The sequence below is a fragment of the Musca autumnalis genome, unplaced genomic scaffold (assembly GCF_047663935.1).
Source record: "Musca autumnalis isolate F117 unplaced genomic scaffold, ASM4766393v1 scaffold_5, whole genome shotgun sequence".
Classification (NCBI taxonomy): domain Eukaryota; kingdom Metazoa; phylum Arthropoda; class Insecta; order Diptera; family Muscidae; genus Musca; species Musca autumnalis.
In genome coordinates this window covers 210,707,022-210,721,531 of record NW_027412088.1, presented here as the reverse complement: position 1 = coordinate 210,721,531, position 14,510 = coordinate 210,707,022, and the positions used below count along the sequence as shown (strand labels likewise).

The 14,510-nt window shown below is 35.3% G+C and overlaps 2 protein-coding genes across 3 annotated transcripts in view; one reads left to right on the top strand and one right to left on the bottom strand.

Moving 5' to 3' along the window:
• lov (BTB/POZ domain-containing jim lovell protein) overlaps positions 1-12,415 on the bottom strand; it is a 234,072-nt gene extending 221,657 nt beyond the window's left edge. For both annotated transcript variants that reach the window (XM_073955033.1, XM_073955035.1), the window contains exon 1: positions 12,243-12,415. The gene's annotated coding sequence lies outside the window, so the exon portion shown is untranslated. The remainder of the gene's footprint in view (positions 1-12,242) is intronic.
• LOC141405213 (uncharacterized) lies at positions 238-5,282 on the top strand. Its single transcript, XM_073989303.1, has 4 exons — positions 238-632; positions 4,512-4,688; positions 4,747-5,017; positions 5,087-5,282. Exons 1-4 carry the CDS (start codon positions 521-523, stop codon positions 5,253-5,255), a joined length of 729 nt encoding a protein of 242 aa, XP_073845404.1. The 5' UTR covers positions 238-520; the 3' UTR covers positions 5,256-5,282.
• Positions 12,416-14,510: the final 2,095 nt, after the last annotated feature.

Sequence of the window (14,510 nt, the reverse complement as noted above, 5' to 3'; positions counted from 1 at the left end):
AAAGAAAACGAAAACTACGTCTTCAAAATTACTCATGCTACGCATGCGCCTGAAGTCATTGTCGAACGTCTGCTCTGAGTGGAGCAAATTCTCGCTCCGAAGAGAAGTAAACAATCAAGAGGGGGGAAATACGCATACGAGTTTGATTTTGTGTTCAAATTGCTGTGTGAGATACTCCATACGATAGCCACTGACTGGTGAGTAATCAGTGGTCAACGTTTAGTTGGCTAACAGCCATTAACACGATCGGTTTGAATATCAGCGAACAGAAGACCAAACTCTCGAGACGAACAAAACACGGGCAAAGTCGTGAAAATAAAATCAAAAGTTGCGGCTTTTTTTTTCAAATAACAAAACAAACGCACGCGCTCAAAACGATTAACAAATAATAAAACGAATATAAAAGCGAAAGTTTGCAAGCGAATTAAACAGAAAGTTGCCAAGAATATTCAAGAAGGCGACAGAGAAGAAGAGGAAAGGCCTACTAAAGTTCTTCCAAATCCTTATCCCTATCATCAACATGCCTTCAAACAGTCATCCCCGGCTAGTGTTCTACTTGTTGTGCGTAGCCTCCTTGCTGGCTGTAGCCCGCTCCGAGACTGGTACTAGTAAAAATTCCTACTTTATGTCGTATTTTTATTATTTAATTTTAAATTTTGTCAATCCCTATGCCTTTCCCATCTACCAACGAATTGTACATATGTGTTTGAGCTAAGTGCATAGCGCGTAACCGCATATAAATGCGTATGTGTATATACAATAGTAGATTATATATAAATAAGTACGTTCAATGCCTACTTAAGAGCTGTGTTATCTAGATATATAATTAACCTCTAATTTAGGATGGAAATCAAAAACAAATAATAATAATTATTATTAAGGAAACTAACCAAATTTTCGAGAACAATGTAAATATTTCACAGAGCGTAGCTATAATCTTAAGAGCATAAGTGCGGTTGCAAATAGGATGGTGCACACACAATATTCCGAGTTAGTGAATTTGAACAATCAATGTAATGATGTGTAATCTATGCTTTTTTGTTTTTCGCACACCTCCAAAGTTTACATAATGTTAAGACGGAGATTTAGTTTATGTAAAACAATTATTGAAAATCACAGATTACAGAAAGCCACTGTGCTAACCAATGGTTAGCATGTTCACGTTGATTAGATTTCCCCGAGTGTTTCAATTATGTAAAGTTTCTCTACAAGTGGTTTCGTAATATGTTCGACAAAAAAGGAGTTAAAAATGTTTTCCCTTTTATGAATTTTACATTTGAAACTTTATTGTCTTTCAATGTTGCACAGCATTTCCCTTAAACAGCTTTGTCAGATGAACAAAAGTGCTAACAAATGGTTTTATTCAATTTGGATCTAATGTCTGCAAGCATGGTAGCTATTTGTATCGTCGTTAGTATAAATGCCCGATATGTTTCTATTGACTGGAATGTTAAATAATGTAGATACAGTCGAACCTCGATTATCCGTAAACCTCCATTATCCGGGAAAGGAAAACGCAGAATTCGACAAAATTTCAATGGACAAAAACAATGCAAAACTGAATGATTTTAGAACAGTTTGAAACTTTTAAACCCCACAGTAAATTCATAATTTCTCTTATTTATAAATATTTGAAAGAACGCATATGTATATATTTTTTTAAATAGAAATACATGAGAAACAGTTTTACTCCATTATCCGTGAAAATCGATTATCCGCAATGTCTCCGGTCCCGACCATTACGGATAATCGAGGTTCGACTGTATTTTGTTGTTACAATATCATATCCCGCTCGGAAACATAGGTAAAACAATACCCACCAAATTCGCATAAATTCATGCATATTTTAGCTGCAAAAGTTGGCTACTCCGCAAATAATATCAAATTCCATAATACATCAGGATCAAATTCTGAAATATGTGTATATTTTCAATGTTTACTGGTATTTTAATCTGTAAAACAGAAAAAATGTGGATACCTATTAGAGGAAAATAAATGTTTGGTTAATAGTCCCTAACTTTATCTAATTTAAGAAGGGATAATGTCTTAGACGCAGTGCTAATTAAGCACCAAAGAAGTGAGTACCACTATCACAAAAAAATTCTACCTGCATTGATATCAAACTAAACACCTTCAATATAGCCCGGGGCGCTACAACAAACATTAGACAAGTGGATAATCGATTGATGAGTATGAGAATCACTTCCGTTTCCGCTCACATAACTCGGATTGGCGTGTGTCGTCATCAAACATAAAATACAATATTTTTAAATTTATTGTTTTGTGATGGTTTCAAGGCTTTATTCTTATTTATGTATGTATGTTTGTATATGTATACAGAATGTTTCACTATAATAAAATGTGATTTTCTTTGTGTCTGTTTTATTGCATAGAATTTAAGAATTGCAAATATTAACTCATATTTTGCATTGTTTTGTATCTGAAAATAAATGACTCTGATAATTCAAACAAATGGACAAATGGACTTTCATTTGATTTTAATCCAAATACTCGTAGTTGTTTATGTTGGGAGCAAAGCAAAGTAATTTTAAACCTGTTGTAAGAATATTATACCCACAAGACTTAGAACTCTCATTCGGTTCCTGCCCAATCTCTAAACCAGTCTTTCATTTATGATACAAGTCAAACTGATGAAGCCCAGTCATCATCCATGTGTGTACGGCATTGTATTTATATTCTAGCCACACATTTGGCTGGCAGTGTCAAGTAAGGTTTTTTGAGAGCCTCCACGGCCCATCCCACCAATATTGTTAGCGTCGAAACACATAGTTAATCTGAAACAGTTCACATTAAAAAGTTCACATTAATATAAAAGTGATAATTGTGAATCGTAACAAACCGGTGGGTCGGTCGGCCCGCAAACGAACAAAAATTACTCTGAAGGTCATCATCAAAACAGACTTCACTTAACTAGTGTTTTATTTTTATTTTTTTGTTCATTTCATTTTTCCATTCTTATTCATTCATTCTATTTTTTTATTAAATTTTCTCGTTTCTCTTCTATACTTAAGACGTGTTATTGACCTTTAAGTAAGGTTGGCTTAGTAGTTTTATGGTGTGTGAGTGTACATACAAAGGTTTCTTGATATGTATATTTATATATGTATGTATATGAAAAAGTGCGTGTGTGTTTGTACAAATAATTATCTTGGTTGATGGTTTTCAATTTTAATTATTCTTTTGTTGCTAATTTGTAATTTGTTTCGTTTTTTTAAGTATTTGTTCTTTACTAAAGTCAGTGGAACATTCAGAGCGATTCTAATGAATTGCAAAAAAAAAACACAAATCATCATTAATAAACATTTGTGACGATTTCGTTCCGAAACTTCCGTGATTAGGAGTTAAAAATGGTAATTTCTAACTTACATATCAGAATACTGCAAAACAATTGAAGAACTTGACTATTTAGCGGATATAAGCAACACGGATATGAGATTTTTCCACTTAATAACAATAAAAACATCGTTTATTTGTACCAGTTCAAAGTGTTAAGAATTAGTTAAACGACGAAATCACTTCAATTGTTTTTGGGGAGAAAAATCAATCCTCAGAAAATTATCACTTTTTAATATACTTGATATATGTATTTTCCGTTGAATTCTGACAATATAAACCGTTTTTAGAAATAGTCAATGAAATAAGTGCTTATATCTAGGAAATACCTGGACTGTATATATGTACAAATGTATGTAGTATATATGTAGAAAATAAGTCAAAGGTATTTTAATTGAGTTTTCCCCTTGACATTCAGTATGAGATAGAATGATATGATATTAAGCTGTATATAATATGTGTACATATGTATGTATATTAGGGTGAAACAAAAAAATTCTTTTTTGTTTTGGATTTCCTGCCACCTCAATTTTTTCCATTTGATGAAATTTTGTGGCGATCGGTTAACGTTAACCCATGCCAACCTAGCGATCTTTGTTTCCATAGTAATTTGTATGGGATCAAATGTGCATTTTCATCAAAATTCACTAAATTCCACAATTATGGTCCGATCGATGAAAAAGCTTTACCAGTTCATTATTGTGGCTAAAAAACGATTTCTACAAAAAAATGAAAACCGGACCGGATTTTGATATAGCTCCAATATGCAAATCCGATCCCATTTTCTGACCAAAATTGTGGCATGTAGAGAATTTTCGTGAAAATGCACCTTTGATCCCATACAAATTACTATGGAAAAAAGATTGCTAGGTTGGCACGTGTTAACGTTAACCGATCGCCATAAAATTTTATATATAAGGTTTTTGGATCAAAAGGAAAAAATCCAAAAAATGAAATTTTGTTTTTTGGGTCACCCTAATGTATATAAGTAGGATATATTGTGGTTCAACAAGATTTTGCTAAAAAGCTTTCCAAAATATTCGGGATTAGTATAAAAACACTGTAAATTAAACGAAATTTCCAACCATTAAAAAAGGAGCGAGCCATTTAACATTGTTCCAACTAAAAACCTATAGCTTACAATACCGCCGAAGAACCTAGCGAAGATATAGCCTATGAAGCAACCAAACAACTTGGCATTCTCAATCATCGTCTTAACCTCTTGAGACTGGAAGAGGAATCCAGACAGATATCTTTACCAAACATTACATTTGGCAATTTGTTAAGTCCCATTCCATGTTCCTGTGACAAAGGAGTCTGCAAATGTTGTGCAGGTATGTTGGTAAAGAATTTCCCTTGCTACGGTTTACTTCCCGTTATATTTGTTTGTAGGTTTCCTGGCTGTGATTGGCATGAATACGTGCACGGAAATCGTATATCGACCTGATGAATTCTCCTTTGAACTGCGCATGAAAGTCAACAACAATGTGTGGTTTAAACGGAAAGTATCTGGCCAGAATCCTCCTCCCATGTGCTTCCGGCCGCCAAGATTCGGTTTTGCCCAGGCTTGTATTCAATTCCATGACATTTGGTTTCTGGGCCGTAATATGCATGTGTGCATGTTCATGTCGGCCTCATTCCAAGGCTATGAACTGTTTGAAAGGTGAGAAGAAATTAAAATTAACTCATGATTTATACCACAAACTACAATTCTATTTTTTCGTCGGGGCAGAAACTTTGATTGCTTATTATTTGGAGATAAAGGCATTAAAATTGTCAAACCAGAAGAAGGCTATCCCGTGCGTCCCGGAGATGTTGAAATCGATGATGACACGGATGAAATTGAAGACTACGATGAAAATGTTGTTAGGAAGAAGCGGCATTTTTCGCGTAGGCATTAAGTAAATCAGACAGACTGGAGACGCATAGATGCCCCATGCTTAAATTTATTTATTGTTATCATTAATTTGTTATATTTTTACTCTGTTAACAACATATTTATTAATACATTTAGACATGATGAATTGTTCTAAACTGTTTTCCATACATTGCTGTACGTGGAACAGACTTCAAGCTCAAAATAAAAATTAAAGAATATCATGTAGCCCATTGTACTTGGGTCCTCCGAAAAAAAAAAACACATGGAACAACCAATTTCCCACCATTGAATAATGTGATCCTGTACACTCGGAATATCTATGTTCCTAATCAAAAAATACTACAGCGTATTCTAAACATTTGACTTGAAAGGAATGAACACATAAATATTCCATATAATCTATGGTTAAAAAAACAAGATGTATTCCCTTCTATGTTCTCGGAGGCATCATTTTACCTATTGCAGAACTGCAAATTATTACACTTTTACATAAGGATAAAATATCTAACAATGTATTATCACCGCCTACATACACATATTCATGTGGTCCTTTGTAAACTCATACATGGTAGCTTCTCATTAGAAACAAAGTAGGTGCTGGCGCCACTTGTTGCTTCTATTATGTCTATTATCCTCGTTAGGCGAGTGAGTGCATCTTTATCAGATGCTGGCATATTAATGTAGATACGTATGTATATCCCTTGTAGAGGTAATAACGTGTGAAAATATGCATGCAAATTCTATTGCAAGCTTGAAAGCGTCGGAAGACACATTCAAGCAAAGGGAACACCATCAACAACAGCTTGATAAACGAACAGTTAAAGCAGACAGTCAAGCATTAATGAATGCTAAACAAGTGAGCCACTTTAACACTTGTGTATGATGATGAGTGTGTATTTTTGTGGGTGAACATTTATGCCAAGGCGGCAGCAGCATCATCATCATCAACAGAAAACATTGCAAAAACACTGCATACAACGTCAATGTTATCCTGCAATCATCCTTGGTGGCAAGAACAATGCAAACAATTGCAAACAAGGGGTAGGAGAAGCCCTCCGAGTGCAGTAAAACTGGGAAAAAGCCCATTCAGTACTGTAGAAAATGCATGCTTCTCGAGTTAACGGTTCCGCTTGACTCTTCATTTCTGCATTTCATTTGCCCTCTTCCCCTACCACAACTGCGACGGCGCAAAGGAAAAGACATGACCTTTTCAACTGCATTTCAATGGAAATAAATTGTTGGGAACGAACGTAACTGCTCGTCTACATGCTGAGGGACATACATATATGTATGAATATGTAAGTATGTGCATTCAAATCACATGAATACATACACATACATTCTACACTGCATTTTAAGTTAGGGAATTATTTATAATAAAGACACAAACAATATCATGCAGGATGCAGCAATACAAAACACAGCATGGATAACAGTAATGGACCCACATTGTAAAAACAGTGAGTGGGTCTGAGTGGAGTGGACCGGTTTTCAGAGTTTTTCTGAAGGTGTTTAGATGATAGCACTTGTGGAAAAATCAAGTGCCATCCTTGCGGTAACACTTTGTTCCAAAAATATGTTAAGACTTTAAGGGAACTCAATATTTTGTGACCAACAGGGAGGGTTTATGGTAATTAAAGCGCAACATGTGTGCTACCGCTAACACGGTAAATTAATCACTACTTTTAATCCATTTCATCTTCACACATTATTATGACAACGTCATTAAGTTATTATGTTGTCCAAATGACCACTGGTCATCATTTGCATAAATGCAAACCGGTTCATCCCAATTGTCCACACGAATAACAAAAAGGCGTGAATGAATAAACATGAATGAATTGACCATTAAACGACTTCGATGACCACCACTCACTAGCGCCTGTTGCATTGAAACACAACGGACAATAGGGGTGTCTGCTAGTAGTGACCTCAGGCCAGTAGCGAAACATTAAAGATAACCCCTAACGACAAAGTAGTATGCTTGTTAACAATGACCATTTGCCATGCTATTGAACAGGGGTGCCCATCATCACTGTAAGCAACAGTTATCTATTCAGTTTCACAACTTCCAGAAATAGTATCCCTTAATGGTCACTGATGCGATTTGCAATGATACTTCTTGTGGTCAGTTTTTTTTTTTCATGGGAGTTTATTTTCCTTTTTGCCCTTGGGTTGAATGTTGCGTGATAGCTAGTGTATGTGTGTGTATGTGTTTTGCCTGTCCCGAGGGTATGTTTACGTATACGCATTTCAACTTATTTGGAAATAAATGACCATTTCCGTGTCTTCTGATTTGATTTGTTTGTTACCACGGACCAACCGCCCTTTGTGTTCTTGCCTTTGTGACGCACTTGAGTGGCGGATAATCTGTTTTGAATGTAATTGAATATGGGTCAGCCGCATCCTCCGCCGTTGACCTTTGGGCAATTTGTTTGATTAGATTTTGTGTGTTAAGAGGTGTTGCGGAATGTCACATTTATTTAATTTCAATGTGGGGAACACAGATACAAATAGAATTATGGATATTTATGGTTTGACACGCGTGAACATTTTGGAAAATAATGCTTGAGGTAAAACAAAATGTTAAATTGATAGTACTGACCATGAAATGTTATACATAATTAAGCTTAAGATGTGTCAGACACACTTTTTTTCAGAAAATATACGTCGAGAACAAAGTGCCAAATTTAAATCCATTGGTTTTAATGAAAGTAGCATATTTCGCGTTTAACTGCCACCAACATTATCTCTTTCAAATTTTCCTAAAAACTGTAAAGCCGTTCCTTAACACGTTCGCGGTCGTGAATGCCATGGCATTCATTTTCATGGTGACGTAGGATGACGTCATTCACATGCAAAGTCATTCTTCAGTCATTTACTTGTATACAATCGCATGTTTTTGCGATTAATGTACATAATACGACTAATTTCATATACATATATCCATAATATAATAAATAAAAATTATAATAATATTAATAATAATAATTAAATAATAAATTCACAAAAACTAATTTCGAATAAAATTTGGTTTCATTGTTTGCATCTCTCTGAGTTTTTTTTTTTTTTTTTGCCTCCGCGAACGTATTATATAAATTTGAGAAAATGACATATCTCTATGATTTAAAAAAATATTTTCAACCAAAATAGATAGATTATAGAAGATAGAAGTGACAGCCGATTTACTTTGTTTGTAGACTGTAAATTTTTCCAAATTTAATAGTGTCTTATCACGATATTTATCCAGATTTGCTGCCATAAATTGCAAAAGTGTAAAGGCCCTACGACAGTTCTGAATGCTTTATTTTTACCTTTTGATTTAAATCTGTTATATTTTCTGAAGAAATAAATAATAATTTAAATAAGACCGTCTGAAAATACAGACAACTTCTATTAGCCATTTTCTGAAAGTACATATTGAGATTACAAAAACCGTGGTGATAGTAGATCGGTTTGGATTTTATGACCTCATCTAAACCGGACTAAAACTACCCTTTTTGCACGGATCGGGGCTTTATCACAAAAACTGTTAGGCACTTTGCTTTGCAGTCCTCATCTATATTGTAGCCTTAAAGTAGTAGTAGTAAACACATGCGAAATACACGTTGATAAACAATGTTACGCTACACTGCTCCAGAACGCGGAATATTGGTGACTATTTATTTGACCAATACTCGGTCGGTGACTTTGGCACAACGTGAATTTAGTCGCAGACGTTTAGCTGCTCGCTTCGAAGAGACTGGCACAAAACGAGATGCTGCCAGGCATGGCAGACCCCAGAGTATCCGTTCTGCAGAGAATATTGCTGCTGTAGCCCTTCGACATAGACCAGACGACGTGTCACGCAAATGGGTATCAGTTGACGGTCTTTACAGCGAATTTTGGTACGATATTTGAAGATGTTTCCGTACAAAGTCCAGACGGTGCATCAGCTGTTAAACGCTGACCGCCAATCGCGTCTAACATGCGATCAATCCATCATTAATCACCACCAAGAGGAAGATGATTTTTCATCAAAAATAATCATGAGTGATGAGGCGCTCCAGACTACTTGTTGTGGGGCTTTTTGAAGTCGCGGGTTTATGTCAACAAGCCTCAGACTCTTTCAGCTCTTAAAGACAATATCCGACAAGAATGTTAGGACCTATCGCCGGGAGTTTTGGCCAAAGTGATGTAAAATGCCATATAAAGGGCTCAAATGACAATAAAATGTGGCGGCGGCCATTTATCTGATATCATATTCTTGACTTGATGTAAAAAAAAATTAAAAGACCAAATAAAAATAATCAACAAGAAAAATGAAAGTTTTTCATTTTTTTTTAAATTACAGCCAAAAAACTTCGGAAGATTATTATTATACATTTTGAGGTTTTTCGAACTGATTTTTTTCCAAATATGTTCATCATGTTCTTATCTACAAGTTTGCTGTAGAGGTTAAAACAAGATTTGAATCGACTTCAGAGATTTGGTGAATTACAAAAAACAAGTAAAAAAGTATCAGTCGGCTTTGCCGACAGAGATATACACTCAGCCTGTATATATTGAAACAATTTTTTTCCAAAAAACGTAAGTATGTATTTAGAGGTTTTTATAAATTTTGGGAATTTGAACCAAAGAAAATATTCATTAGGATTAGGAAAGGAATGGATCTACATTGACCATTATGGAAGTGGATCTTCAGCCACTCCATATGGTGCCATATGGGGTTTTTACACACTTCGGGATGTTTACTCAAGAAGTATGGACCTGCCCCTGAAAAAACGTTTACCATCAACAAAAATCAAAGTGATTCGATAGCAGGTCTTAAAGTGAACTTATCCGAAATTTTGTGTAGGAGGTACCGGATGGATTGGACAAATATAGTCCATATTTGAACCTGATCTATATCTGGTAGATATATTAGGATGTGTAAACTATGGACCAATTCGGTCACTCCCTTTAAGAGTTACCGTATAAACAAATTTTCCAAACATTTTTGAACTTTTGTGGGGGAGGTACCTGAAGGAGTGGTCCGATATGGCTTATCTTCTAACTTAGACTATGTTTGGACAAAACATTACTAAGACCAAATTTTGGGCCGAATCGGCAGATCCGTTCTAGCGTTATTTTGCGCTCCAACCACCTCACACCGTGTCATAGGGATTTTTTACAACTTTCAGGCTATCTTCTCAGGAAGTATGGACTTGCCCCTAATGAAACTTGTACCGTCGTATTGAGGGCAGTGAATACAAATTGCTAAAACAAAAATCACAGTGATTCGAGGGATGGCCCTAAACTGAACTTTTCCGAAATTTTGTGTGGGAGGTACTCGAAGGAGTGGGCCGATTGAGGCCATTTTGGAACCTCATCTTCCCCTTGTAGAATGTATACGATATACAAAGTATGTACCAAATCGGTTACTCCCTTCAAGAGTTATCGTGCGGACAATTTGTCCGAACATTTTTGAACTTTTGTGGGGGAGGTACCTGAAGGAGTGGACCGATATGGCCCATCTTCGAACTTAAATCAAATCTGGACAAAATATTTCGATACCCAAAATTTGAACCGAATCGATTGATCCGTTCGAGAGTTATCGTGCGCGCCAGCCAGCCAGACAGACGGACGGACATTGCTAGATCGACTCAAAATTGTCTGAAACGGATATCGTACAAACATACTTGGGGTCTAAAACCATTATTTCGATGAGGCACATTTTTGGTCGTATCAAAGTGTAAATACCCTCTTTAGCCTAAAGGATGAGGGTATAAAAATGCCTATAGCATTATTATGATTATTTGTATCGCGTGTGCAGACACTTCTTTGTGACACCTGAGTCACTCAAAAGGCGATTGTTTACATTTATTTAAGAATTCAACACAAAATTAATATAGGCAGAAATTCCTAATTCTCTAAAAGCGTACTTTGAAAACAAAAAATTAATAGAAAAATAAAAAAAAATAAAAGAAAGAAAAATATAAAAATAAATATATTTTTTTATTGATTCTAAGAACTATCGCGAACACGATCTTCTAGAAGCGTCGCCGAGTTGACTTTCAAGAAGCGACGCGGGCGTGGTTCATTTCTTCACAACGGAGGTCACTTCAAGGTGACTTCCGCGACTATCGCAGCGACTGTTTTAATCGCCTAGGCGACACGCTTAAGTCACTTCTGCGATGGTTTTTGCTTGCAGGGTGTTGATACGCAAGTAATAACTCTGAAGACATGAACGGTGACATAACGGTATTCCTTGACGAAAGAGTAGACAAAATAATGGGAGATTTTTACAGTTGGTGAAGAAGATGATGATCTACCGTTTTTAACAAAAAGTGAAGATTTCAAAATTTTAAGTTATTACCTTTTTGTTGATAAGGTGCGATATGTTGAACAAAATTCGACAAACTTTAGCAGATTTTACACAAAGTCGCTCCTCTGACAATTTACGATATATAAATAAGAAATCATTGAATAATCGAGCAACATTTGTTTCTAACACCTGAACTACAATCGCCTATGAAATTTGTATATATACTTATTATTGTGGATGTACATACATACATACGTACGTCATTGCGTAGCTTTTTTATATGTTACGAAAATACTATGTAATATGTTTACTCCAACATCCACCCTCAACGTATTAGTTGGGCGCTTTATCTCTTAGGAATCACCCTCTTCCACAGAAAGGGTGTTTCTGGTAAAAGGAAAAATCGTTTTCATTTTTTTGTTTTTTTTTTTCACATCGGAAGCCATATTTGTTTGTGGTACATTTATACCATAAGTATATCATAAATTTATGAATCTTCGAATTGAAAATCAAAAGAAAAATAGAAGTAAATATATTTATTTTTCATTCTGTTTTGTATACTTCCGTTTCCGTTTTACAAGAGTATGCCATTAAATGATTTACCATCGAGAGAATAACTATTGCAATGGAAAATTAAGAATTATTACAAAGCTGATTGTCTTGTACCAGAGTGGGGTATAGATGTAGAACTACAGGCAAATGACGAATGCGGGGTACACTTACCAACAACATAATGAAGGGCCTTCCCTTCGCCCTGGTAATACTGGATTGCATGCTATTTATTTCATCTTATGATGATTTAACAACTCCATAAGAAGATTTATTACATTTTTAAGTTGAAACAGTGGTATTGATAGCGTAGAAGGAATAAGGAAGAGGCTGCGTTAATAGTACACATGAATTATGATTCAATAGTGTCTCTAGAGGTTCGGATCATCGGCTAAAAGAAGGAAGAAAGAAAATCGGTAATAAAACATTATGTATTGTATTTGTTTGATGTAGGTGTGTAACAAGCATCGATATAAATAAACTTTACAGTATACATATTATTATTACACTGTGCAACACTGAAAATGCAAACAGCTTATAAAGGACATTTTCGGAAAGTACATATTAAGACTACAAAAAGCCTAGTTGGGTTTTGCATTGTTAGATCGGGTTTGGATTTTACAGCCTCATCCAAACCGACCCTTCTTTACATTGTTCGAGGCTTTATCTCAAAAACTAATAAGAATTTTGCATTGTGGTCTTCAGCAATATTATAGCCTTAAAGTAGTAGAACTTATGTGTCGAACAGATGAACCAGAAAAAAATGCATCTAGCAGGTGAAAATCGATAAAATATATATATATGAATGTCTACATAATTTCTGGAACTCTGGTCAGTAGCAGCTAAACTATTGGGAGTCGAACCAATAACCTTTCGCAAAAATGTTCCAAATAATGTGCTCAGCATTTCTTCAGAACATTCTGAAACTTTAAAATACTTATTTCATGTTGTTTAGTCGGTATATCAAATTATACTTTCTACAAAATATATTTCAAACAATATTCGCACTCACGGTGCTCTTGAAGCAACTTTAAATGGAAGGTGCTTACACCTGGGAAGTTTTTGCCGATTCTGAAACTACAAAGTTCATAGATGACAAAAATGAAAAAACAAAAAAAAATCGAAGAAGCGCTTTTTAAAAAAAATCGCGATTCAAGTTGACATTTTTATAGGTTTTTTATGTCTTCACGATTTTGCTTGGAAACCGCAAGCCCTATCGAAATAGTCCGGTCAAAATAGACATGAGTATAAGGGGGAAATAGCAAAAATTCCCACAAAGCTGAATTTTGGTGGAGAGCTAGGGTTGGCCATTAGAAGCAACGTCCTAAAAGTCCCCATCGACCCCATGTGTGCAAAACAAGTTATTCGGGGCCAAAGGTCATTTTTGGAGGAATTATTCAGTTTTTTAATTTTTCTCAAAAACGGTAATACTAAGCAAAAGCTCGCTAAAGTAAAAGTTGTACATTCAATAATTGTCTACAAGATTGGTCTTTATGATTCTTAAAAAAGACTTACCATTTTCGAGATATCTCGATCTAAAGGTCAAATAAAAAATTAGCCGCGTAAGTACATTATGAGGCGAACCGGTTAAAGTAACGACACTATGTGTTAGATACTTCCGTAAGCTTTCAAATGATATCCGCTTTGTGGTAATCGGTTCAGTAGAACAGGGTCTAACCCGGTTTTTAAATTTGGCCTTCCGGGTCTGATAACCGGCGAACCGGATCCGCAACCGTTGAAAATTATACATTTCCGTAATCAGCGCAACAAACCCTACCTTCGGACAAAACTTGAAAAAAATCGGAGAGTTTTCGTTGGGGTCGTTCCCGTTGGGCTTTCGATTATACATGTGGGTTAAATGGGCTATTTTTGCATAAAATGACTCTTACATTGAATAACTCTACTAAACACACTCCGATTTTGTTGGAATTTTTTTTAGATGATAGCTATAATTTCGCTCTTCAAGAAAATATATATTTTTTGGGGGGACAAACCCGATTACTTCGCTTATTTCAGCCGGTTCGTCTGAATATGTGCATATTTCCCTTATAAGCGCATAAAAATCATGTGTTTTTTAGAACAGCTATATCTCAAGAATGGTTCCTTCTAAGAAAAAAATTATAAGGGTCAACTTGTAGGTAATTTTTTTGTCTACAATATTTACTTTAGTCACTTTTTGATTAGATCAACCGTTTTCAAATAATCAATCCGAAAACCTAAAAACCCTTAAATTTTGACCTTTGACCCCGAATAATTTTTTTTTGCACACATGGAATCGATAGGGACTTTTAGGACGTTGCTTCTAATGGCAAACCCTAGCTCTCCACCAAAATTCAGCTTTGTGGGAATTTTTGTTATTTCAATGTCTATTTTGACCGGACTAAAATGGGACTTAAGAAAATTTTGTAGCTATGAAAATTCTCTACAAGTGACCTTTATGAT